Source organism: Maylandia zebra, linkage group LG12 (assembly GCF_041146795.1).
Source record: "Maylandia zebra isolate NMK-2024a linkage group LG12, Mzebra_GT3a, whole genome shotgun sequence".
Classification (NCBI taxonomy): domain Eukaryota; kingdom Metazoa; phylum Chordata; class Actinopteri; order Cichliformes; family Cichlidae; genus Maylandia; species Maylandia zebra.
In genome coordinates this window covers 7,317,100-7,341,198 of record NC_135178.1, presented here as the reverse complement: position 1 = coordinate 7,341,198, position 24,099 = coordinate 7,317,100, and the positions used below count along the sequence as shown (strand labels likewise).

The 24,099-nt window shown below is 41.5% G+C and overlaps 3 protein-coding genes across 6 annotated transcripts; 2 read left to right on the top strand and 1 right to left on the bottom strand.

The window, feature by feature from the left end:
- Nucleotides 1-193: 193 nt before the first annotated feature.
- LOC101478362 (protein phosphatase 1, catalytic subunit, gamma isozyme) lies at nt 194-5,750 on the top strand. Its single transcript, XM_004567326.5, has 7 exons — nt 194-615; nt 1,020-1,151; nt 1,284-1,514; nt 1,688-1,792; nt 2,033-2,256; nt 4,829-4,963; nt 5,077-5,750. Exons 1-7 carry the CDS (start codon nt 561-563, stop codon nt 5,164-5,166), a joined length of 972 nt encoding a protein of 323 aa, XP_004567383.1. The 5' UTR covers nt 194-560; the 3' UTR covers nt 5,167-5,750.
- Nucleotides 5,751-6,248: 498 nt separating this feature from the next.
- Nucleotides 6,249-15,572, top strand: pptc7a (protein phosphatase targeting COQ7 a). The gene is made up of 6 exons (XM_004567327.6): nt 6,249-6,840; nt 8,064-8,243; nt 11,229-11,427; nt 12,998-13,121; nt 13,201-13,330; nt 13,443-15,572. Exons 1-6 carry the CDS (start codon nt 6,639-6,641, stop codon nt 13,499-13,501), a joined length of 894 nt encoding a protein of 297 aa, XP_004567384.1. The 5' UTR covers nt 6,249-6,638; the 3' UTR covers nt 13,502-15,572.
- Nucleotides 15,294-23,197, bottom strand: rad9b (RAD9 checkpoint clamp component B). Of its 4 annotated transcripts, XM_004567325.3 has the most exons (11): nt 22,945-23,197; nt 22,521-22,591; nt 21,668-21,805; nt 21,417-21,531; nt 21,222-21,321; nt 20,949-21,055; nt 20,652-20,758; nt 19,826-19,890; nt 19,449-19,571; nt 16,961-17,150; nt 15,294-16,050 (listed from the first exon to the last, which is right to left on the bottom strand). In XM_004567325.3, the coding sequence occupies exons 1-11, from the start codon at nt 22,976-22,978 to the stop codon at nt 15,928-15,930; spliced, it is 1,173 nt and encodes a 390-aa protein (XP_004567382.1). In that variant the 5' UTR covers nt 22,979-23,197; the 3' UTR covers nt 15,294-15,927. The 4 variants fall into 4 exon arrangements, with proteins under 4 accessions (XP_004567382.1, XP_012779028.1, XP_012779029.1 ...); XM_012923574.4 differs by lacking the exon at nt 22,945-23,197 and having other exon boundaries at nt 22,470-22,602; XM_012923575.4 differs by lacking the exon at nt 22,945-23,197 and having other exon boundaries at nt 22,498-22,564.
- Between the last annotated feature and the right edge of the window lie 902 nt (nt 23,198-24,099).

Here is a 24,099-nt window from a genome sequence, read left to right as displayed (position 1 = left end):
AGTAGCTTACAAAGCACGTAAATTTAAAAAAATATCCCTCTGAAAATTGTCAGGTACAAGGACTGGACTGAAAATGAGTGAAAAATCAACAAATATCCAAAGAAAAAACATTAAAGGGCTTCAGAAGGTCTGAAGCTGTCCCCATCCAGCACAGTAGGGGGCAGTAGTGTAGCAGCTACCAGCACAAGCCGCTGGCTTAGCAGTACAAGGTGCGGCAAAGGAAAAACAGAAACGGGACACCGTCGCTAGCAACCGTTTGTGTTGGTTGACGCTTATTTTTATAGTCCCCGTCCCTTTTTTTTTTTAACAAAACGAAACAATTGATGTTGGCATTTTTAAAATCGCGATCTTTAAGTAGCGTATTAGGCTGTCAAAAGTGTCGGCTAGTGGCTAAACGGTATCAGGGTCGCGGCAACATCTTCTACCCTCAGCCGGAAAATAGACGAAGCTAACATAAGCAAGCTAATGCTAGGATAGCTAGCGGGCTAGCTTTCACAAGTGTGTCAACGCGAAGACCTAGATTTGACTGGAGCGATTTTTTCGTAACACCGACGCTTGCAATGGCTGATGTTGACAAGCTCAACATAGATAGTATCATCCAGCGGCTTCTAGAAGGTAAGTAAATACAAAAATTTCCACGAAACACTTGTTTTATTATTTAAATGTTATGGTAAATGCTAATAGTCGATAGCTAGCTTTAGCTCGTGTTCATCTTGCTGCAATAACTAGTAACAATAATCAGAAATATTTGCAAGATAACGTAATATTTTTAATTAATGTCGGCTACCACCTTTATGTAATGCGTCTCTTGACTCAGAATATTGGTGTGTCTGAAGGGTGTGAAACGACATGTCACGTACACTGTGTTCTCATACACAAACACCGCGAATTCCGTCACGGCATATGGCTTCTACACTCACCGTTTGTCCCAATTGGCGTCCGGGCAGAGATGCCATGCCCGGGTTATCTGGAATAGTGTTTAGGTGTTATTCTTACTGATTTTTGTCTTCTTATTCCAGTCAGAGGAGCAAAACCTGGCAAGAATGTTCAGCTGCAGGAGAACGAGATTCGTGGATTATGCCTCAAGTCCAGGGAGATCTTCCTCAGTCAACCCATTCTCCTGGAGCTGGAGGCCCCCCTCAAGATTTGTGGTAAGAAAAGCTATGCACTTACTTACCAGAAAGATTGACTCAGCAATTGACTGATAGTATGTACTGACGTATGATAAGTGGTGTATGACTCAATAGCAATGTGTATAATTCAGCTTGGTATTTGCCCTGCAGGTGACATCCATGGGCAATACTATGACCTGCTAAGGCTGTTTGAGTATGGGGGCTTCCCTCCTGAGAGCAACTACCTGTTTCTGGGGGACTACGTGGACAGGGGGAAGCAGTCACTGGAGACCATCTGTCTTCTACTGGCCTACAAAATCAAATACCCAGAAAACTTCTTCCTGCTGAGGGGAAACCATGAGTGTGCTTCAATCAACAGAATATATGGTTTTTATGATGAGTGTGAGTATTGTTGAATGACTAGAAATGTCCAACCTGGGGCCTCTTGTGTCCATTAAGGGTACCTGTCAGACTCTCTGTTGCGTTATCTTTTGCTGGTTAAACTGTTTGGAGGAAGTTGTTGGTATGAGATAATGGAAAAAAATGAAGTATAATTTCTTGTCTTACTGTGTTAGGTAAAAGAAGGTACAACATCAAACTCTGGAAGACCTTCACAGATTGTTTTAACTGCCTCCCAATTGCCGCCATTGTTGATGAGAAGATCTTTTGCTGCCATGGCGGTGGGTTATAATGCGCAGAATGAATGTTTTGGCACAAAACCCTACTATCAACTCTAAAGTGTTTTGGTTGTATGCATGATGTTAGAAGTAGTGTACATTTGATATCAGCGTTTATTATTTGTCCTTGAGAAACGCTGTTTTTGCAGTTTGTTACCTGACATGGAGCTCACCCAGTTCCAATCGGTGCTGACCTCAGTATCAGTGTGTTTATTTGTACTTTTACTTTACTGTTCCATTTAGGACTGTCCCCTGACCTTCAGTCCATGGAGCAGATCAGACGCATCATGCGTCCCACTGACGTGCCTGACCAGGGTCTGCTGTGCGATTTACTTTGGTCTGATCCAGACAAGGATGTGTTGGGCTGGGGGGAGAACGACAGGGGTGTGTCATTTACCTTTGGCTCAGAGGTGGTAGCCAAGTTCCTGCACAAGCATGACCTGGACCTGATCTGTCGTGCCCATCAGGTAATCACCTCCGTCATCACAAATAGAAACTTCACTGTGGGAGGTGGCCGTGTACTGGCCAGAGGCAAGATACACTTGGTACAGGACATGATATACTAGCACACGTGGTGTGTGTAGTGGACAGTGGGTTTTGACCGTTTTGGCTTGCGTTTGCATCAAAGTAAAATTATTTGCGCATTTCCAGAGGTTGTTACGTGTTCAACTAAAGCTTTACTTTTAAAAAAATATCTAGAGACTTAAAGAATATGGAGAGAAATTGATGTTAGAATAGTCACAAATTACTTTAATGCTGCCACTTAATGCCAGTGCAAAGACAAGAGAGCTCAGCTTTCAATGCAGTCTTGTGTAATTTTGTGGAAAAGATGTTTGTCAGAATAGACAGTAGCTTGTAGTAGTAGAATATAATGTGTAGCTTATTAATGTAAAAATAGAGTTTGGTCAGTATGACAACTAATAAGGAAAAACACTGTTGAGGCATGTTGAGTCTGCAATTAAGACAAGTGATTGTGAACGTAAATACACAAGTTTTACTTGAAACTCCTGACCAGAGGCCAGGCTAGACTTTAATAGTGACCAGTAAACCTTTGCCACTAATGTACTTGATGATGTAGCTGCTGATAGACGTATCAAGATGAATTGTGAAGTGTATAGTGTAGGGCTGGGCGATATGACCCAAAATTCATATCTCGATATTTTTTAGCTGGATGGCGATATAAGATATATATCTCGATTTTTTTTTTTAAGCCATAAAGTAAGAACAAAAAGAGAGTTCTTAGTCAAAGCTGTGTCCCAGATGTCACACAGGCACTTTTATTAACATACAGCACAGATGTACATGAAAAATTACTCAAAATTAAATTATGAGCATTCATTAAATAATAATGCTCCATAAATAAAAGAAAACAAGGTTGTTTTTGTGCTAAACAAAGAGCTCACAATTGTGCAGTCAAAATGTAAACTAAAAGACGCTGAGCGTAATAACAAAGACAGACAGATTTCACAGCTGCTCTGTTCCCAAGTTTTATTGTGTGACTGATAGCCTGGAGTTTGAAATCCGCTTCATAACCACGTCTCTTACAGGTGCCATTTATGGTCCTTATACACACACAATACGGTAATATTACGTTGATGCACAGTACATATCACTCCGCGAAGCTCCTCGGTAGCCGTAATGCGCCGACAATCTATCAAGCGGTGCAGCTCCGTAGCTTACCAAAGTCGTACTCAAACATTTTTGACAGATTGCTGAGCGCCGTGTACCACATAAAATCAGTTCGCGGCCATCAAGCACAACCAGAATTCATACATAAGGCGCGCTATCAACTTTTGAGAGAATGAAAGGATTTTAGGGTTAGCGCTGTTAGCTCGTTAGCATGTTTAGCTCGGGGCGATGCGCAGTAACTCGTTAACGGAGATTTGCCGTGTCCGTCTTGTCGCTGCCTGCATGTGAAGCGATGGGGGAGGAGGGGGAGTTGTCTTCAGTGAAGGCGAGGCGGAGTAACGTTGCGTAGAGACAAAAGTGGACGAAAGAGAGGCAAACTTGCGGCTCCACAACTATAATTATAACGTAACATAGACTATATCGATATAAAGGATATTGTCACATCTTATATCTCGTATAAAAATATATCGATATGTTTTAAAAACTCGATATATCGCCCAGCTCTAGTGTCTAATCAGATTTATCTGTGTGCTGCAAAACTGATAGGCTGGTGTTTCGCGGTACTTTGTGCAGCTCTCTGTGCTTTGTCATAAGCCTCTCCTACCAGACAAGCGCAGACAGATGCAGCACACCCTTCATTTGCTCCACAAACATAAAATTGAATCAGTCTGCACCGTTAGCCTTTGGCCAAAAGCTGTTATCAACATTCGGTATGGCTAGTCATCGACTGATTGCATTGTTATCTACCACAAGTGAGCAGCCTACATTGTCAAGAGAGTAACGGCAAGCTCAGAATAAAGTAGTTACTGCTGGTAACTCCGGTTCTGCAGGTACATGTTTTATTGCCAGAGTTTTTGATCGGTTTGTCTTTGATGGGTTGCCTTCCAGTGTCTGCAGGTGTTGCCAAAGTGTTGAATAACAACTTTTCCTGCAGAATTTCTGGGCTTAAAACCATCTAAGGGAACATGCATGTGCATTTGTAGAAGTGCCACTATTAAGGAGGTGCAGAAATCTAGTTTCCTCTCAAACCAATTAGATACATAAAGGTTATTTTGGAGTGGTAGGCCAGTAAGGCCTAATAATAGATGCCTTTAACAATAAATGGAATCTTTTTTGTTATTTGTTGGAGTGCTTGAGTTAAAGCTTCAAGTCTTCATTTCACTTACACCCTGCTGGTTTTGATTCTAAACTCCACTCAGACTCCACTTACAAACCTGACAATATGTTTTGAGTTTTTATATTGAGTTAAAGATCCTGTGAACCATAACCCATTAGGTTAGACTGCTAGACTGCGCTTTAGATCTGACCACCTTCATGTCTACTTGCATGATTTAGTTGAGGCTACTCCTAGTTTATGTATTTTGAAAATGTGTAAACATGTCATTCCAATTTGTATTTTCTCACTGGCAGGTTGTCGAGGATGGCTATGAATTTTTCGCAAAGAGGCAGCTCGTCACTTTGTTTTCAGCGCCTAACTATTGTGGGGAGTTTGACAACGCTGGTGCCATGATGAGCGTGGATGAGACTCTCATGTGCTCTTTTCAGGTACAGTACCTTTTGTTTATTTTAAGCATTGCGTTTTCGTGGCAGTGATCTAATCTAAGCTATTTGTACAGACGGTGTACAGCTATTCATTAAATGTTTTCAACCTGGTATAGATTTTGAAACCAGCTGAGAAGAAGAAGCCCAACGGCAGCCGTCCTGTGACTCCCCCCCGCAGCATGGTCACCAAGCAAGCCAAGAAATGAAGGGGTGGCCAGACTCTGACTTCTTTGTTCTGCTCTGTTCTTCTGCATTTGAGGGATTGATTATCCTTCATGCTGCCAATACTGAAAAGATATTCACTCCTTTTCGATGAAAGCAAAATATTTTTGTTGTTTTGTCCACAGGGGTAAATTGATATGTCACCATGAAAACCTCAGGTGTTTTGCACTCCCATTTTGCAGCTAGTCTTTGCCACATATGACTGTTCAATCAGGAAAAATGTAACAATATGGCTACTTATGCACAGGAATGCCTTGTTTGAAGCTGTGCACAATTTTTTTCCAGTTTCGTTCATGTCATATTCCTTTATCATTGTTCCCCCCCCCCCCCCCCCCCCCCCCACTGTCAATAATTAATGTTATTAATGGCTATACAACTATGGAGAAAGTCACAAACACCTGTTTACTTCTGTAAACTTTATATTGTGTTCATTTAACCGTCAGTGTCTTAGAACGCTGACTGTACACTGCATCACATTTTTAAACAAGTCGTGCTAAATTAAACAAAGATGCACTCTTGTAATGTCTAAATCTTTCTAATAAACATTTGAGTGTATTTTAGGGGGAAATTTTCTGTCTGAGTGTATTTATTCCAAAGAAATTACAGCTTTTTAAAAAACAACAGTTGTAAACGAAAATACTTAACCATCTTGCTCAAGAACATCTTATAATTAAGGGTAGTTTCCATCCAGGGATACCCACAAGGGGGAGATAGAACATACTGCAAACTACGTTGCATCTAGGGAAATGGTAAATAATCCCAGATGTGAGCAGTCTTGTATATGTACAGGGTAGCAAATTCATGAATAAAAAGTCTTAATGTCTTTATTTGCGTTCTTATTTATTTATTTTAATGTAATATATTCTTAGCTATTTCCATGTGTTATAATTGTTCAGAAAAAGGCCATGTAAATGTATTTTTGTCCTTAAAATGTGTATCTACGCGTAAAACCTGCCTACTACTGGAGTTTTATGGCCTTTTTATACAGTAAAAGCTGACTGAATATAACATTTCCATATCAGGAAGTGTACGTTGCGTAACGATGTCTGACGTCAGAGCAGTCACAAGACCGGGTTCGTGGAGCAGAGTGTGTTGAGACCGCAGGGCTGTAGGTCCACATTTTGTGTTATGTAGCGTCTCCGAGGCAGAAGTGGCGCCATGGCCGCCGAGAATCAACGCTTACAGGGTTTCTGGAGGAGAACGGGCGACGTTTTTCCTTAACTTTCTCCTAGTTATCACAGCGGAAGAATAAAGCACTCGGAGGCTGTGGTCATATCAGCGGGAGGCATTGTCTGGGCGTGCGTGGCGGCTGTTGTCTGTCTGGGTAGCTCAGCCGCACATCTCCAGCCTCGTTAGCAAACTAGCAAGTCAATATAATAGTGTGCTCGCGTCGACGCTGAGCTAGCAGGACTGCTAGCTTGGCCGGTTTTTTTGGTGGGAGCTGGTGTCGTAGGTGATGTTGTCCGTGCTGTCGTACGGTAGACTGGTTGCCAGAGCTGTCATCGGCGGACTTTCTCAGACAGACAGCCGTGACTACAGTCTGGTGACAGCGAGCTGCGGTTTTGGAAAGGATTTCCGCAGAGGGATCCTGAAGAAAGGGATGTGCTATGGGGACGACGCGTGTTTCATTGCCCGACACAGATCTGCCGATGTTTTGGGTGAGTATCCCATGTCTGTTTGCTGATGAAACCTTAACCAAACAATAAGACATTGCTCCGTGTACACTGAGTAAGACGTGACTGACAGGTCAGGGGTCAGCCCCTCCGTGGGTTGCACGTGTTGTTGTTTTTTTGGGGGTTTTTTTCAGAATGAAACTGATCAGAAGGCTCAATGTCAATGCCTTCTGAGTGTTAAATTTGTGCGTGTATTTTTCAGACTTTTGTGCTTGTTGCATCTTCTTTGTACGCTTGAACATTTAGTGGGTTCATATTGCGTGCAGCATTCATTCATGACATAAAGAATATCTTAAGCAGCCAAAACCGATACTTTAAAACCTGCTGATGAAAAAGACTCTTAAGCACGGAAGCCTTGATCCCGTGTAAACCTATTATTGAAGACCTTAGCAGCTTTTATGCATATCTAACGACTGTCTGGGTATTTCTAAATGATTGCTATTGATTACTGTGATATTTTCGCAAAGTTGTTGTTTTTCGGCACATCAGTTGGACTGTGTGTCTGACTTGAGGAGGCCTGTTTCTTAGCTGTGGCACAGGGTGGTGAGACTCCTCCATGTATGGTCAGTGGAGCAGATGTCTGCGCCCTGGGAGTAACAAGACTAGAGTTTCCTTCCTAGGAAAACCTTGCACCTAGCTAAGTGCTCCTTTGGGGACAAAAGCTCTTAGTGAAACTCAAATAAGCAGGCCATGTTTCTGTAAAAAGGTTAATGAAGGTTTCCCTTATGGATTTAATGCATTTAACTGAGGGGACAGATTTTAAGGTGGGTTAAATTACAACAAACATAAAGCGGGACGGTAATGTGGAGCTACTTGAAGCAACTTTCTGAAGTCGTTAGATGAGCAGAGACTCTACCAATCAGTATGAGAAATGCTTGAATTGAGTAATGGGACATTTGAAAGCTTTGTACATTTTGTCATTTTTGCGTCTTTTTCCATCTTGCTGGGAGTGATTGTTGTTGTTCGTCATGCAGCTGCAAGGCATTGTCCTCCAGGCTTACTTGTGGAATGTTAAAAATCATATCTGGTGCTAGTTTAATCCTCAATGTTCTTAACTGAAACATGGAGTTCCAGTTTGCAGATTTCTTTCAGTTTTGTTTTTAAACATTGTACATATTACACAATTAATGGTTATGAGGAAAGATTTTTTTTTTTAATGTAATAAGGGATTAATCATTATTTCCCATAATGAAATCAACTCCTTTTAGGTGTGGCGGATGGTGTAGGTGGTTGGAGAGACTATGGCGTGGACCCGTCACAGTTTTCGGGTACACTGATGAAGACATGTGAGAGGTTAGTGAAGGAAGGACGCTTTGTACCCAGCAACCCAGTGGGAGTCCTCACAACCAGCTACTATGAGCTACTGCAGAACAAAGTGCCACTACTGGGTGAGTGCAGCCACTGTAAACAGTTTTTCCCAAAAGCGTAGAACCATATTCAGCTTGTAACAGTTTATTTATATATATTTTTATTATCTGTCAAATCATGAGCTTAAATGGGCTACAACCATAAAATTTGGCACAGTCGATGGAAATGATGGGCAAATGCTTTCCAAGTAATGTGATCCCAGGCGGCTAGATGGTATCAAGGTGATTACAGCACAACAAATTCAATATAAGAAAAGCCACATCTCCTGCACTGTAAGTCTGATTGCCTTGAAATCTGACACTGAACTGCAGCTAGAAACAATGTGCAGACGCTCTCTAAAAATAACCTTCAGCAGGCCCAACTGGTGATCTATGATTAACAGTTCAAAATGGTGAAAAAGACCACTGCTCCCACATCGAGTCTTTGAAAGACTCGCATCTTAAGTATTAGGGTGGTGCAATTGTACATATTGATTTGGTTTGCAATAGACGTCATTACTTCACAGAAGAAACAGACAACAAGTGACATAATACAAACTGGTACAAAATGTTCTCTGGGTGATGAAAAACATCCACAAATTCTTGTGCTTTACAAAAAAATATCTCTTGGATCTTAAAGGCCTGGTTGGCAGGATTTTATTTTTATTTTTCTAAAGCAAATTTTAAAAGTGTGAAATTGAATCAAGTGACATGTACTTTTTGAAAATTGACTATAAAAATCCGATTTGGTTTATAACAGTCTGGGATTGAGGTCCAAACCTAATTCTGCTGTTAGAGGAAAAGATTGCTCTGAAATAATGGTGGCCATTATTAAAAGCCTCAAAGGCCATGGCTTAATAGGAAATAGTCCATAATTCATTAACTTCATCAGATCATTTCATATCTTGAGGCCATTTCTGGAAATGGGTCAACCAAAGTGAGGGTGCCACATAGACGAGAGATATTTACCTTGAGAGCTGGTAGTCGAAGAGGTCAAAACACTGAACATCTGCTGACTTCAAATCTGAGTCGCGTCTACAACTTAAGGTGCCCATTTGACGATAAAGGCCACCAAAGCTTTTTTTGTTTTCAATCATTAAAATTTGTACAAATTTTGAACACAGCGTTGTGGGTTTACTGAAAATTGTCAAGAAACAACAACAAGTCTTTGCAGACAGCTGCTGTGGACAAATCTTTATGCTCCATCTCTGGTACATACTTGCACTGTGTAGGGCAGTAGATTTAAAGCATTGCTGTGTAGAGGCAATAAACAGGAGGCTTTCCATGGAGTTCAGCTTTCTTGGGCTGGGCTGTGTTTACATCTGTTTTGTTTAATGGTAGCTGGCTAGAGATTTTTGCATCATGAGTAATAGAACAGCCAGCTCACATTCGAAAGTCCAAGGGACGTCACTAGGCCCAACCTGCTCCATGCACTTCACTTCCACCGGTCCCTTTCCTGCTCTGCGCCGCTTCCCGACGACAGAACGTGTACAAACACGTAACATCAGTGAACAAATGTGTTTGGAACAGATCTGTCTCGGCGCGTGTCAGTACTTTTCCATTCCGTTATCACATGTGCACCAGGGGAAACAACGCTGTATTGTGTTGCTTTTTTATGGCAGAAGGAATGTTCTTGAGGCCGGTAGCGTGAGTAATTTGTACTGCTGGAGACACGAAAGGGAGTGAGTCAGAGTGCGTGAGGGGGTTTTGAAGGTTGATCCCCCCAAAGAGCATATTTTGGTGGGCCAGATGACTCACCAGCAGGGTGTGATCACACGCTGTCCGCCTCTTCCACTAGCTCGTGTTTCCTCCTTTCATCACAGAAGGACAAATTAAAAAAAAATCTTTTCTCATTGTTAAGTTTGTGCTTTTAAGTTGACCTCATTTGTCTTTCTCCCAGTTTCACTTGGAAGTTGTGTAAAACTAAAAGGAAAGTAAGAGAAAGTGTTGCTTTTTTGTTTTTTAAAGAAATGTATGTATTAAAGTCTGTACTCCCTAATGACTGTCCTTCCTGCTGTTATAGATGATTTATTTACATGTGACAATAGTAGAAGCACAGGTATTAAAAATAATCAATAAATGGTTTCCAGCGCAAACCTTTTTCAGTTCCAGTGGGCCAGTGCTGTGCATGCTGGCTTATTGTCACACTTTCACGCCATACTGGAAAAGAACTCAGGCGTTGTTAATTGTTATTGTTATTAGCAACCACAGTACTTGTCCTACAACTCGGCCTCCTCTGAAAAGGGCAAAACGATGCAAATGCAAATGTTCGGTCAGTTTATTCTAATCAGAAATCAGATGGACACACGAACAAACCTTACGTCTGGTAAACTAACAGACATGCAGACACCGAAGCACTGTGCCGCTTGATCTAAATCTGTGTGACCTTTCACACTGTTTTCAGCTTAACCGGGTGTGTTGTCTCCTGTTTTTTAAAATGTGCCTTGAGAATGTTTTTTTTATCAGTTAGCCGCTTGATGAAGCGAAGATCTGTTGACCCCGTTTCCACATATAGCCTCTGCAGCGGCTGATGTTGATGTGTATTTTCAGAATGCTGAGTGCTGTGATCATTGTTTTCCTAGTCCTAAAATCTATTTAGTCTTCCTTCTACCTCCATACATCTTGCTGGTATTGTGGTTCTGTGTTTACGAGTAAAGTCGTGCTATACATTTGTGTTTTTATAAAAATAAGTCAGGCATCTTTACATGACGACTAACTGGCTTCCTGCTAACTTCTGAGTACAGACTCATAAGTTAGTTGTCCTGTCTTGTCTGCAGCACCAGTGAGGACAGCTCCGCTGTTGTTGGAAGCTGAAAGATTTTTGGCTGTTTCCAGCTTTAAATGTTGCATCTGTGCATCTTTCTTCTTTTGGGAGCTGAACACGTATTTGGGTGCAGAGATGGTTAATGTGCTATAGTGTTGCATTTACCCATTTTTATTTGTTTATTTAATCTTAAACATTTTCTTTTTTTTTGCATTGAAAATAAAAAGTGACGTGTGGGTTTTTTGTTTTATTTTTATTTTTAGGAAGCAGCACGGCCTGCATTGTGATTTTGGACCGGCAGAGTCATCGGCTGCACACGGCCAACCTGGGAGACTCTGGCTTCCTGGTGGTCCGGGGAGGGGAGGTGGTTCACCGCTCAGATGAGCAGCAGCACTACTTCAACACCCCCTTCCAGCTGTCCATTGCTCCCCCAGGGGCTGAGGGGGCCGTCCTCAGTGACAGGTGAAACACTTAACGAGCAACACCTGGTGCATCTGCTCTCCCACACTCATTTGAGCGAGTCTGCCGGTGACACGGACGGGTGTCATCAGCACACTTCATTGCTCATTCACGTGTTCTTTACAGCAGATGTGATACATGATACTGTACTTATAACAAGGCAGACTGCTTGCTGAAACAACATTCAGTAGCGCCTGCGCACCTGGCCTGCTGCAAGGCTGAGCGTCTATAGCAACTGCGCTGCAGCGAGCTGCAGTGTACCACTGTGTCTGAGGCCACGTGCTGCTGTGTCTCGTTGCTGTGGCGTGCCAAGCAGCAGCACAGTAGATGTTAGAATGCAGGACAGGCCCTGGATGTGTACCAAGCTTTCCCTCTTACCTCAGGTCAAAGTCTGTGTGGGCTGATGGGGCAAATCCACAAGTCCACAGCCAATCCTGCACCAGCAGACTCCTCTTAAATTAAGCAATTTACTCTTAAAAAAATAAATAAAAACAAAAGATTGCAAGTGCACTTACTTGTTACTATAGATATGTATTTACTTTTCTTAAATACTGACCTTGCTTCTGTTTCAGACAGCCCATAGATTTGAGAAATCCTTTTACATTCGAGCATTTCATTTGGTTGAAGGATTTAGTCCTAGTGCATCAGCAGATTAAGCTTTCAGTCACTAATGTAGCAACTAACAGAAAAGAGTGCAAGGGTCAAAGCTAACAACTAGTTACAGCATTCCTGAGAGTGCACTAAAAAGTTTGGATAAAGATGTTTAAACCTACAGCTAAGCACTTTGCACTCTCTATGATAATGCCACACAGCTCTTTATTTGCCACAAGTCCGTTTGTACATTCATTTTCATTGCCTGTCTTTGTATTAGTAATAATATACAAGGGAAACATCATGTTCTCGATGCATTGCTTCATAGCTATAAGCCCACAGATTTTTGCCTTCTTGCCCAATGATTATCTTCATAACTATACTGGCTGTGTAATTATCAAGTGTCACAAATGTCTTTGGCTTATGAATATGTTAATGATGAATCACCCAGTGTGCACAGATAACAAAGAATGAGGAACAGCTCTGGTAAGTGTGGCTGTGCCATCATAGTGCTAACTAGCTGCGAGAACAGCCGCTACAGCAGCTTTTTTCCCCCCATGTGACTGTAGTTTTGGCTTCATAAAAAAATACATTAAAAAATTAGAGCACAGGACAGGCTGTTCCTGGGAGCTTTGGCTCACTGTGTCGTGATGCAGTCCAGACAGTTTGTAATGAATCACATTCTTGACTGGATTTAGGGGGTAAGGACATCTTCCAGGAACTGAACCCGACACTGGCAAACTAACTTGGTTCCTGCCTCTGTGTATTTGAAGCACCTTCATAATGGCAGCACCTTTTCTTGGACCCAACTGTCCTTTCCAAGAAAACAAACAAAACAAAAAAAACCTCATGTGATGATTACCTGAACTTTTCATTATCCATTAGCAACCAAGTTTCTGTTGCTAAGCTCAGTCGGTATGTTTAATGACAAAAATTACTGCACCTGTCTCTTACCTGAAACTCACCTGTGTCTGTCCCTCAGCCCTGACGCTGCAGACAGCACCTCCTTTGATGTACAACTGGGCGACATCATCCTCACTGCCACTGATGGGCTCTTTGACAACATGCCAGACTACATGATACTGCAAGAGCTGAAGAAACTCAAAGTGAGTGACAAACATGTCTGCCGTAGAATCAGAAAAGGGCACGATAAACGCCTAATGCCTGCTTTGTTTGGTTCGTCAGAACACAAACTATGAGAGCATTCAGCAGACGGCCCGCAGCATCGCAGAGCAGGCCCATGTGTTGGCCTATGACCCCAACTACATGTCACCTTTCGCACAGTTTGCCTGTGACAATGGACTGAATGTAAGAGGTAAGTGTCCAAGTATTACAAAAAAGATGAGTATTTTTTTTGTAATTTGAACGGTTACAAACGTGTTTTTCAAGCAACAAACCTAACTGGCTGCTGTTTCCTGTCCATGCAGGAGGAAAACCAGATGACATCACAGTACTGCTCTCCATAGTCGCTGAGTACACTGACTAGAGTCTGCACGGAGTATCCATCTGCCGCTGCAGGTGATGGACTGCTTTGATTCCTGCTGGCCAGGATGTACAGCTAATGTCTGCTTCCCCCACACCTAAAGGATCTACTCTGCCTCATCCACCCACCGTCTCCCCCACTTGGCCAACCCCACACATTTAAAAACAAACAAAAGAAATCCTTCAACATGCCCTTTTCTCTGTCGTTTTCTACATCAGACAGTGGCCAGATAAATCCAACTAAAGGCCAGACACCCTGTTGGCCGGGCTGCAGTGTTCCAATGCTCACCAGATAATCCCATTGGCTGGGATCATTGGGCATGCTGATGAGGATAAGTCAGCCTCTTCTGATAGTTGCCGCAGGAAAGAAGCTGCAATTCAGAGAAGACGGATGCTGACATAGCCCAAGAGTGTGTGTTAGCATGTGAATGTGGCCACGTACTGGCCTGCCGAACAGAACTAAACAGTCCTCAAGAAGGGAAGCGCATGAGAAATGGCAGCATTAAGGCTCAATAAATGGGTCCGTCTTGTGCAAGCACTTAATAATACAGTGGTACTTAGGAAGCCTTTATGAAAGGGACTGGAAACTTGTACGAAAGGGCAGGGAGCATATGTTTGATATGAATGGTATGCTGTTCTGGGATGTTACATTAAATGTTTGCAAAAACAGAAACAAAACAAGTGTGATGTGACATGGGTTTACACAGATGGTTTGTTTCTTGTGGCAGGATAATCCAACAAGATTTCATAAAGAGTGGCAGCTGCCTTTTCCATACCAGTTCAAGTATTGCACATATTTTGTAACTTAAGAGTATTTTGTAGCTCAAAAGCCTCTCAAGATAAATATATGTATAGTATAAATGATAGTGTCAAACTGATGTCCTCCCTTTAATCTCACAGCTGCTGCTGAAGTCTTGATTGTGATTATGTGTGATGTGTGTATGAATGGGTGATGAATGCACATGAGCTCCTCAGTGTGTGTCTATTGAGTAATGTGCAATCGGTGTCAATGAAATGGATGTGTAGGCTAGAGACTTCTCCATATCCGCTGGTCTGAATTGGTCTCGCAGCCTTAAACGCACAAAGCTTAAGGAGCATATCTGAAAAAGTTCAACGCAGCGGAAATTGGTCAGGTGACCAAATGTATTTTTGTAACCTCTTTGTTCCGTGGGGATTGTTCGCCGCGTCAAGTAGCTTACAGAAACTCTTGTTCACAGTCACCATTTGCTTTTCCTGTCTCTCTCCCTCCCTCCTCTCCCCCTGCTTGTAGAGCTTCAGTGGCGCATTCTTAAGTCATGTCACTGCAGGTTTCATGTGAAAAATGGTCAGTATGTTTCTTTGCGTCACTACAGGAAGGTTTCACGGTAAAATCCACATTTTTGTGTAATATTACAATGTGCCTTGTATCATGTGTCATTGATACTGGCAAATAAGTCTTCAACCTTCCCCCTAAAAATGTGCCAGCACTGAGCACAAAGCATTAAACTGTTAAGTAGCCATAAGAGTTGGAAAAATGAGCTTTCCCATCATGCTCTGCTGTCTTTACACCATCATTTTAACCCCAGTGTTTTGTTGTTGTTGTTTTTTATCCCCCCTCCCCCTTTCTCCTGAAATCTGCTTCCTCTCTGCACTCAATCAGGAATAGTACTAAAGCCATCCCACACTTAGAAAATCCTTCCCATGGATCTTTAGATCACTGTTTACAATCTGCACTAATCGAAAGGATCGTTTCCTTAATGTGACACCCTGTCAGGTGTCATGTTGAAATGAGAACAGATTCAGGGCGGTGAACAGTGTTAGTTGGCAAAATGTGATTTATTTTTTTTCTACCGGTAAGTGTTACAGCACTGAGGACAATCCAAGCAGCCTTAACAAAAATGATAAAGCACTTCTCCCAGTCATTTGGCACTACCACTGTAAGCTCCATGGTCCCTGCTTCCTGTTTCACACCTCCCTGGATGACTCCTTCTCATCCGCCTCATCTTTCTGTTTAAACCAGAACATGTCTATGTGGGAGAAACAAAAACATTTTCACATGTGTACAATGTTTAAATAAAGACTATAATATTTATTAACCTGCTGTATTTCATGGCTCTGATGTGTATTGAACACTGCAGCTGCGTTTTGTTCACATGAACATGGACATTTGGCTCACTGCTCTACAGTCTGGGAACACTTTGTATATTTTGTTTGTGCTACCACATTCCTCAGACACAATGCATGCCAGTTACCATCAGATGGGTGTGGCATCTTCCCGAGATGGCACATTTTTATTGACAGACAACATGGATGGTATATTGTTCAAATGAACAGTAACTGGAAAAAAAACATTTTAACAATAAACAATATTTAATAAAAACTATTCTGGAGAGATTAACACTTTGATAACTATTTACAGAAGAATATTGTTAATTAGCGACTGCTATTCCCTCAGAGTGACGGGCTTCTCGGATAGTCTTCCTCATCACTGAAATATGCCAGGACAGGTAGTCTGGGAGCACCATCATCATCACCAGGTTCTGAGGACATGGCCTCGAACAGCAGGGAGCAGATCTACAGGATACAAATAGCCAAACATGAGTGTATGCAGTTCATTCAAGAACATTCTGCCATTTTTTTTTTCTCATTTTAGATTTACAGCACTTGTGCATTTGCTCTGACCACCTGTCAATTTCTATGTTAAATCTTAGTACAACAGAGGACGCTGCATGAGGGTCACTTAAAAACAGTGTCCACAGGGAGACTGGCTCAAGATCTTGAGTAGAACAGCTAAGATACTGTGCAGGACCCTCAAGCTCCCAGGCGTCTGGTAGAGGACCCGAGCTTGAAGGATTGACCGCCCGCAGGGGCGAGCGGGGGATTTTTCTAAATATATTTCTATGATAAATCATTACAATTAATCTGCTCAAAATAATGACATGCTACAGAACTGATATGCAGAACAGTATTGGAGCAGTCAGTTATTTCACATGCACACAGGCAAAAATTTAAGTTCACTTAGTGCTGCACATCTGCCTTCATAATCTTCTTGTGCATTTGAAATATTTTTTGGATGGTGGAGTTTCGACTAGCATGCTTTATTTTGGCAACGCTTCCTGTCTTGAGTCGGGCCTGCACCGGAGGTGTCCTCACAGTGCAGTCTGCAGCTTGGAGGATGACCTGAAGGCTCATCAGAGTCTTAAATTTAAACACTATTAAGCAATAAACCTGTGTTAACAGGGAAAGTTGCACAGAAGACATTTGATAAAAGGTTTGGGGTTCAACTGGGATTCCAGCAAAAGTCTTTAAATCTAAAAAGGTGACAAAGAACATAAGACATGTCTCAGCTGATATTGTAAACCATTGCAGCACACCCTGAACCATACTTCTCAGAAAGACTGTAGAGCATCCAAACCACAAGGAACACACAGGCCATCTGCAGATCCCAGTTAAGATTTAAAAATCAAGAGCGAGCTCTTATTACCATGCTGGAAGGTGGGGTCATTCCAGCACAAGCACTGTCGCCCTGGCATTGGAGTTGCATCAGAACAGGTGGGTAGGTTATAGGGCTGCCTTGGCTGGATTCAACAAGCTCTGTTACATCAGGAAGAACTTGGAGGTTGTTGCTCTGAGTCTCATGTATACCCACAGGCAGAGCAGCTGCATCTGCACAGCTGGGAACAGACAGAACACACTTGTGTCTGCAAGCTGTAGATGACGCAGGTACATGGGTGCAAATTTGTTTCTCAACACAGATTCAGAGTGTTTTTACACACATATATTCAGACAGTATTGATAAACATATCTACTAGTTTTACAAATGAGGATGTTGTGTAGTAGCTTCCAATCCATATAAATATTAAAAACATTGTTATTTGCTTTTACAAAAACACTACCTAGCATTGTATCAGCAGATGGTGAAAGCAGCCTTAAGCACGGTAAAAGGGAACAAAACAACAACCTCGTGCATGCAACCACACGACACGTCAACCTCAGACGTAACCCAGACACATAATTAGGAGCACAGCAGGAAGGAGTAAAGAGGCTTCTAAAGGCCCCAGAGTCTGCAGGCAAGCAAGTATTGTACTTATCATACCATGAAAAACACAAATACATTGCATATAGTCAGAAATATCCTGCATGATAAATTTCATCAGGAAAAAAAAGTATTAAAATGCAGATCAATTCTGAGCATTAGGGACAGGAGCACTGCAGAGGGTCGAATCATGGGGTTGGTGATGTCTCTGCAGACTTCCAGCAGTGTACACAAGCAAAACGAGCTACAAATGACCCAGATGTTGAGCAGTGCAGCTGGGAATGGTGTAATAAGATCCAACTAGACGCACAAGTAGAGGACAATGGGGAGAGAGCAGGCTAGCAAAGCAGGACAGAGACTCTGGCTAGCATAGCGTGGAGGAGGGGATTATAGACTGTCACACTGACGGGCTTCTAACCCAACTCTGCGTGCCCTGACCTTGCCCTATTTATCTCTGTTACAGACACAAGGCTGGCTACTGCAACATGATGCCTCTTAAGAGGCTAAAAACAGCCAATGAGGGCAAACCAGCTTGACTGAGTGCCAGGAGAGAGGCTCAGGTAGTTCTGCTCTTCAGCACACTGGATTGTAGACCTGACAAACTGGACGCACAAAGACTGCGACAATGACACCAGCTGGTCAACATAATGATAAAATACACTCCTCACACGCCATAATTCCTTAACCCATGTAACTCCTGCCAATTTAAATCGTTAGAATAATAATCGTATACAAGATATATGGATGGATGTATCACTGCTTCAAGCTGATAGAAAGTCAACAGTAATTCAAATAACCTACATGAGCAGAAGACCACAATAAGTGGCACTCCTGTCTGCTAAAAACAGGAAACTGACAATCCAATTCATGCTGACTCACAAATATTGAACAACAGAATACTGAAAAATGTTGATGATTTAAGAAGTGCTGCAACATTCAGATGGCAGGACCACAATTTAAAATAAACAACATGAAAGCATGTCCTCCTGCCTTGTTTCAATAGTTTGAGTTGGTAATGGTGTTGTAAAGGTGTGGGGGATATTTTCTTGGCAAACATTGGGGATCTTAGTCAAACTGAGCATCATAGGCCACACTATAGTTGCAGGCCACGTCCATCCCTTTATGACCACAGTGTACATCTCCATCTTCTGACATGCTTCTAGCAGGTATCGTACCATCTCACAAAGCTCTCATAATCTCAAACTGCTTTCCTGAATGAGACACTGAATTCAAATGGGCTCCACAGTCACCAGTCTTCAGTAAGACAGAGCATCTTTGGGATGTGGTGGAACAGGAGTTTCACATCATGGACATGCAGCCAAGACACCTGCAGCAACTATGTGATGCTGTCATGTCAGTGTGGACTAAAATAGCTAAGGAATATTTCTGAAGGCAAAACGGTTTTCTATAAAGTGTCCGATGAGTGCAGATTCTAATTGATTGCCATCTAGGGGCATAATTACAAACAAACTTTTAGGCTAATAGCTTAAAAATGTAAATGGAAGCTCAAGCTATCAGATATTATAGACTGGGTAAGACAAATGACATCAAACTCCACTAAAAAACAAACAAACAGGCTGTTCAAAAAGGCCCGAGGACCCTTTCTCTATGTCATAAAATATCTGGACTATGTAGAAAGTTAATCTGCATGATTTATCTGTTGCAGTATTTAGCAGATTTTTTGTTTATGACAGTTTTTTGAATGATTTTGATCTTTTTTTTAAGCATTTTTATCTGGCAATGACTTGTTTTCTAACTAGATTGTGTGGTCTATTGTGTTTTCATTGAGATGAATTCCTTTTATGTTCTGTGATTTTTCTCAGGTTTTTTATTTTGCTCAAATTAATTTAAAAAAATAGCTGCAGTAATTACCCTTCTTTCCCCCCAGGCACTGATGATTAAAAGTATTGCCAGTGAAGTCAGGGGTGGTCGTTACCTGTGTGTAGTCGGGGCTGGGGTCTCTGTAGGCTGTGAGGGGCCTCTGCTTTCAAAGTCAGCCAGCGTAGCCAGCACCACAGTGGCCTCAAGGACCATGTCCTCCACAGAGAAGCACACAGGCCTGCAAACAAAGTGCGTTTCCATGGCAGAAATCCCTTCACTGTGTCTTCTTTTTTTTATTTATTTGTCAGCACCTTTTACTTTTTAGCAGCAAACACACCACAACTGCTCACTTAGTGATGTGACTAGTGATATATAAACGTTAAAGAATTTTGCAGTCTAGCTGGTGTTAATTTGTTGAACAGCACCACAGAGCCTGTGTAATTTGAGTGAATAAATTCCACTCAAGGTCATGACAGTAGCAAGGAAACGTACTTTCCTGGAGTGCCAAAGTGAACCGACACCGGAAGGCAATGTGACTCCGCAAAACACAGTAACCCCTGGCAAAAACAAAAAAGCAACAACTGAGTTTAATTGCTGAAAAGTGTGGGCTAATATTGTGACATGTTTAACTATTATCAGCCTGGAGATATACATCAAATTAAGGCTAAGACTAAAACTTAAAGCCTAGTTTCTAATCCGTCCAAACCCGATTTTCCAAAACCGACAGGAACAAGATGACTAGGCGGGCTAACGAGGAGCCTCACAGCGGGAAGCCCAAGTGACTTTCCAAGACATTAGTGTGAAGAGTTGTAGGCATTAATGCAGGCCAAGTCTCATTAACTGAACGTACACAGACTGTTATTTCAAATATCCAACAAAACTGTCTCGTTTTTCTATAAGCCCAGTGATTTTGCTTTACTGACCACACTAGTCTATACATTACACTTCTCTCAGCTTTTTCTGCTAATCAAATTATAAATAGCTGAAGATCAACCTTTAAGCAGCCCATAAAGTCCACACTCATTCCTACTTGGTTTTAAAGTTTATAATAAAGCATGCGATGAGGAGCCTTCAACTTCAGTTACTTTTTCTACGTAGTGGAGCCTCACTCGGGTCAAGACATCTTTGCTATAAAGATGAGTCACAGCACTGAGGGGAAAGTTCACATGGAAATGATACCGAGCACCGAGTACAGGACAGCAATATGACCTCTTAGACATGAATTGCCCACATGTGAGCTAGTGTCACTCTCACTCTCCGCACACATAATATTCTCATGTGACAGGAGCAAGGAGGCCTCCAAAAATAACCCCGTTACCCTTAGCTCCTTCAGACAGAAGGTTATGTCTGAGTCCATTCCGGCTTGAAAGTAGTCAAACTCGTCTGGGTGTAAGGACATCTCAGTGTGCATCATCTTCATGTGATCTGTCACACAGGTACATCCAAGTCAAACAGCAGTCGTTACAGTGCTTCCTTTGATGTGCTTAAAGAACTGAACATGCAGTATGTTAGGAAGTTTTATGTTCATCTCAAAGCTTGTGCAACTTTCAAGCACTTTGTGAAACGTGTCAGCCACACGTGGGCTGAGCTAAATGGCAGTCTGACATTAACTGACCATTTCTCCCCTCGTTGTAATTTCTCAGACTGACTTTCGGGGCTGACATCGACAGAGTGACTTCTTCCTGAGACGCGTGGAAATGCATCACCATATCGCCTAGAAGCCTGAAGAAAGAGGAAAACACACACAGGCAGCTCTGGCTGCTTACTTTTAACATTTTTTTTCTGTCAATATATATTTTTGGTATTGTCTAAAACACAAAACCAACAGGCAGCCAGCATGTACTGATTGTAGAAAAGAAGAGTGAGGCTCTAATGCTGAAATGCTAACCTGGCAGGAGATTTCAGCACATTGGGACAGAGGTGTGAAGCAAACACTGCCTGCAGCGCCTCACTTTCCAGGAAACGCACATTGTAGGTTTTTGTTATGCCTAACTCAAAAACAGAGACACTTAGAGCACAGTGCCACCATGTGTTCAAAATATAAACTGCATGCACACCTACTGTCATTTATGCAGTTTCCTACCGTGTCTGCAGAAAAACTGAACAATCACTTGGTCACTGCCAGTGCTGACTGATATCTGACACCGTTTCACACTGTGCTCAATAGAAGTCGAACAACGGAAAAGTGGCAGCACACACTTTAAAACAAAGAGACGCAGTTTAATCATAAAGTCTTGAAAGAACGGCATGATGTGTAGCCCTAATTTTACTGAACAGTCACTTGTTAAGATGATGTTTCTGCCTACAAATGAAAAACCAGCAATGCCGATATACCTTCATGACTAGCTTGCATTTGATTGGTCCACTGTCCTGCTCCCTGACTGAATCCAGATTGTACTGCTGGAAGAAGAGCGGCGAGAAGAGGAAGCAGGCGTATGCAGAATGAGCAGAATTCACTGATCTCAGGGCCAGCTTTCAGAGGGAGAGAGAGAAATTATTGTGGAGGAAGTAAGGTGGTGAATACCTTAACACCTGGAGATTATCGATACAGACGCTCTTGTACACACACACTGGTCACTTTATTAGTTGCACCTGTTTAACTGCTCATTAACACAAATATCTAATTAGCAAATCACATGACAACAATGCCATGCTGAAGTTCAAACCAATCATCAGAATGGAGGATTGAAGTGACTTTCAAGGTTGCATGCTTGTTAATACCAAATGTGCTGGTCTACTGTGATTTTCTAACAACAATCTGTAGTGTTTACAAAATGTTGGCTGGTCTGATGAGTCTAGATATCTGCTGCAATATTCACATGGTGGGGTCAGCATAAATTAGCATGAAAGCATGGCTCCCTCCTGGCGTCTGTCAACAATCCAGGTTGATGGTGGTGGTGTAATGGTGTAAGGGATATTTTCTAGGCCCCTGAGTACTAAATAAGCATGGTTTAAATGCTAAAGCCTACCTGAGAACATGAAAATGTTCAACCACAACTCGATCCAATAGAGCTTCTTTGGCATGTGGTGACTTGATATTATTCAATCGTTTTTGACAGATTATAGGACAGCAAGCCATTTACAACAGTTTAATAGCATTAATTTTTTTTAAACTTGGCAAATACTCAAAGTGTACCTAATAAAGCGTCAATGAGCATTTTTACATCTAGCTGCTGTTGCTGCTCACCCCCTTGACCGTTGGATCGAACCACAGCTCATCTCCAACCCGGGACAGGGCATGAATAGCCTTCCCAAATGCTGAAACACAACACAGCCCCTCCACAGTTCAAGTTTGACACAATATTGTTATTTACTATACTGTATTATTTTACTATAACCTTAATATTTCTTTCTCTTAATACCATGAAACGAAACATTTTCAGACAGAAAAGTGCACTTTTCTGTTTGAAAATGTTAGGGGTCATGACCCCCTAAAGCTAACTCATTATTAGCCAGTTTAGCTACATCAGATAAGCTAGTCCCGTTGTTCGTTCCAAATGAACAATTTCGTAGCTTGAACAACTTTCATCAATAGAATTATTATAGAATTAAATATGTTATTTTTACAGCAAATTTCAGTTCGCATCTTCTTCGAGTGTTCTTTATATTACCTTTTATAGAGTTTCCTTCCAGGACGCAGTTCATGGTTTGCTATGTCAGACACGGGCCTGTCACGGCTAATCACAGTGATTCTACGGTCACAGGCTCATTACCAAGGTTATTATAGTTAACTAAAACTAATCAACTGGTTAAAGGAAAATAAACTGGTTAAGGGAACTAAAAATACCTAGTTAACTTAAGTCGTTTTACCTATAAAAACTCAAACTATGTAGTTTTAGTTTTTATAGGTAAAACTTACTGAATTAACATTAATTAACATTAAAAATGCAGAGAATATATCCTGAATATATCCTGTTAGTCTGGTAAAAGTTTCTTTGTTTTTTGTTTTAAATTATCTTACAAGGCTTTGGTGGACATTTATCAAGATTTTATTGAGTTTCCCAAATCTTTCCTCTTACATGTGACCAAAATACACGTTTTCAAGCAATATGTTTGTTTTTTGTAATACCTATAATGATTTTCCTAAATCTTACCTCTTACATATTCCTACATTTTCCTAATAATAATTAAAGACTAAAACCAAGATAATCTTAACAAACTAAACATTTCAAACAATAACATCTAAACTCACAATGGAAACTAACTGAAATTAAATTAAAAGCAAAAACAAGTTCAAATGAAATAAAAATTAAAAAAAAAATAATTAGAAACTATAATCATTTTTAAATAAATAAATACAGAGACAGACAACATTAACCAACCTAGTATGTTTGGACTGTGGGAGGAAGATGAAGTCCCCAAAGAGAACATGCAAACAACACAAGTCTCACCTGCCTTAATAACAGATATGCTACATTTATTGATGTATTTTGGATATTAGCATGTGTATGAATGTAAGACTTTTCCTACAACAACCTATTTATAAATCATAATAAATACATATATATATCATCTGTTGACTATTTTTGGAAGTGTGACATCAGAATAAGCTCTGTCGCTGCTTCTCCTTTGCCTCTGTTGCTTATTTGCTGCTGCATTGCTCTTCTCTGGATCAGTTTTAAACATGCTCTTTTCTTTGCAATGATGATCTCCATGCATTCTCCTGCGGGTCTCATCATGACCTGGGCGATCCAAAACACAGGATGCGTTGGACTGTGCTGGTCAGTTTATGTGTGAGACAAACTTTCACTGCATTCAGAATGAAT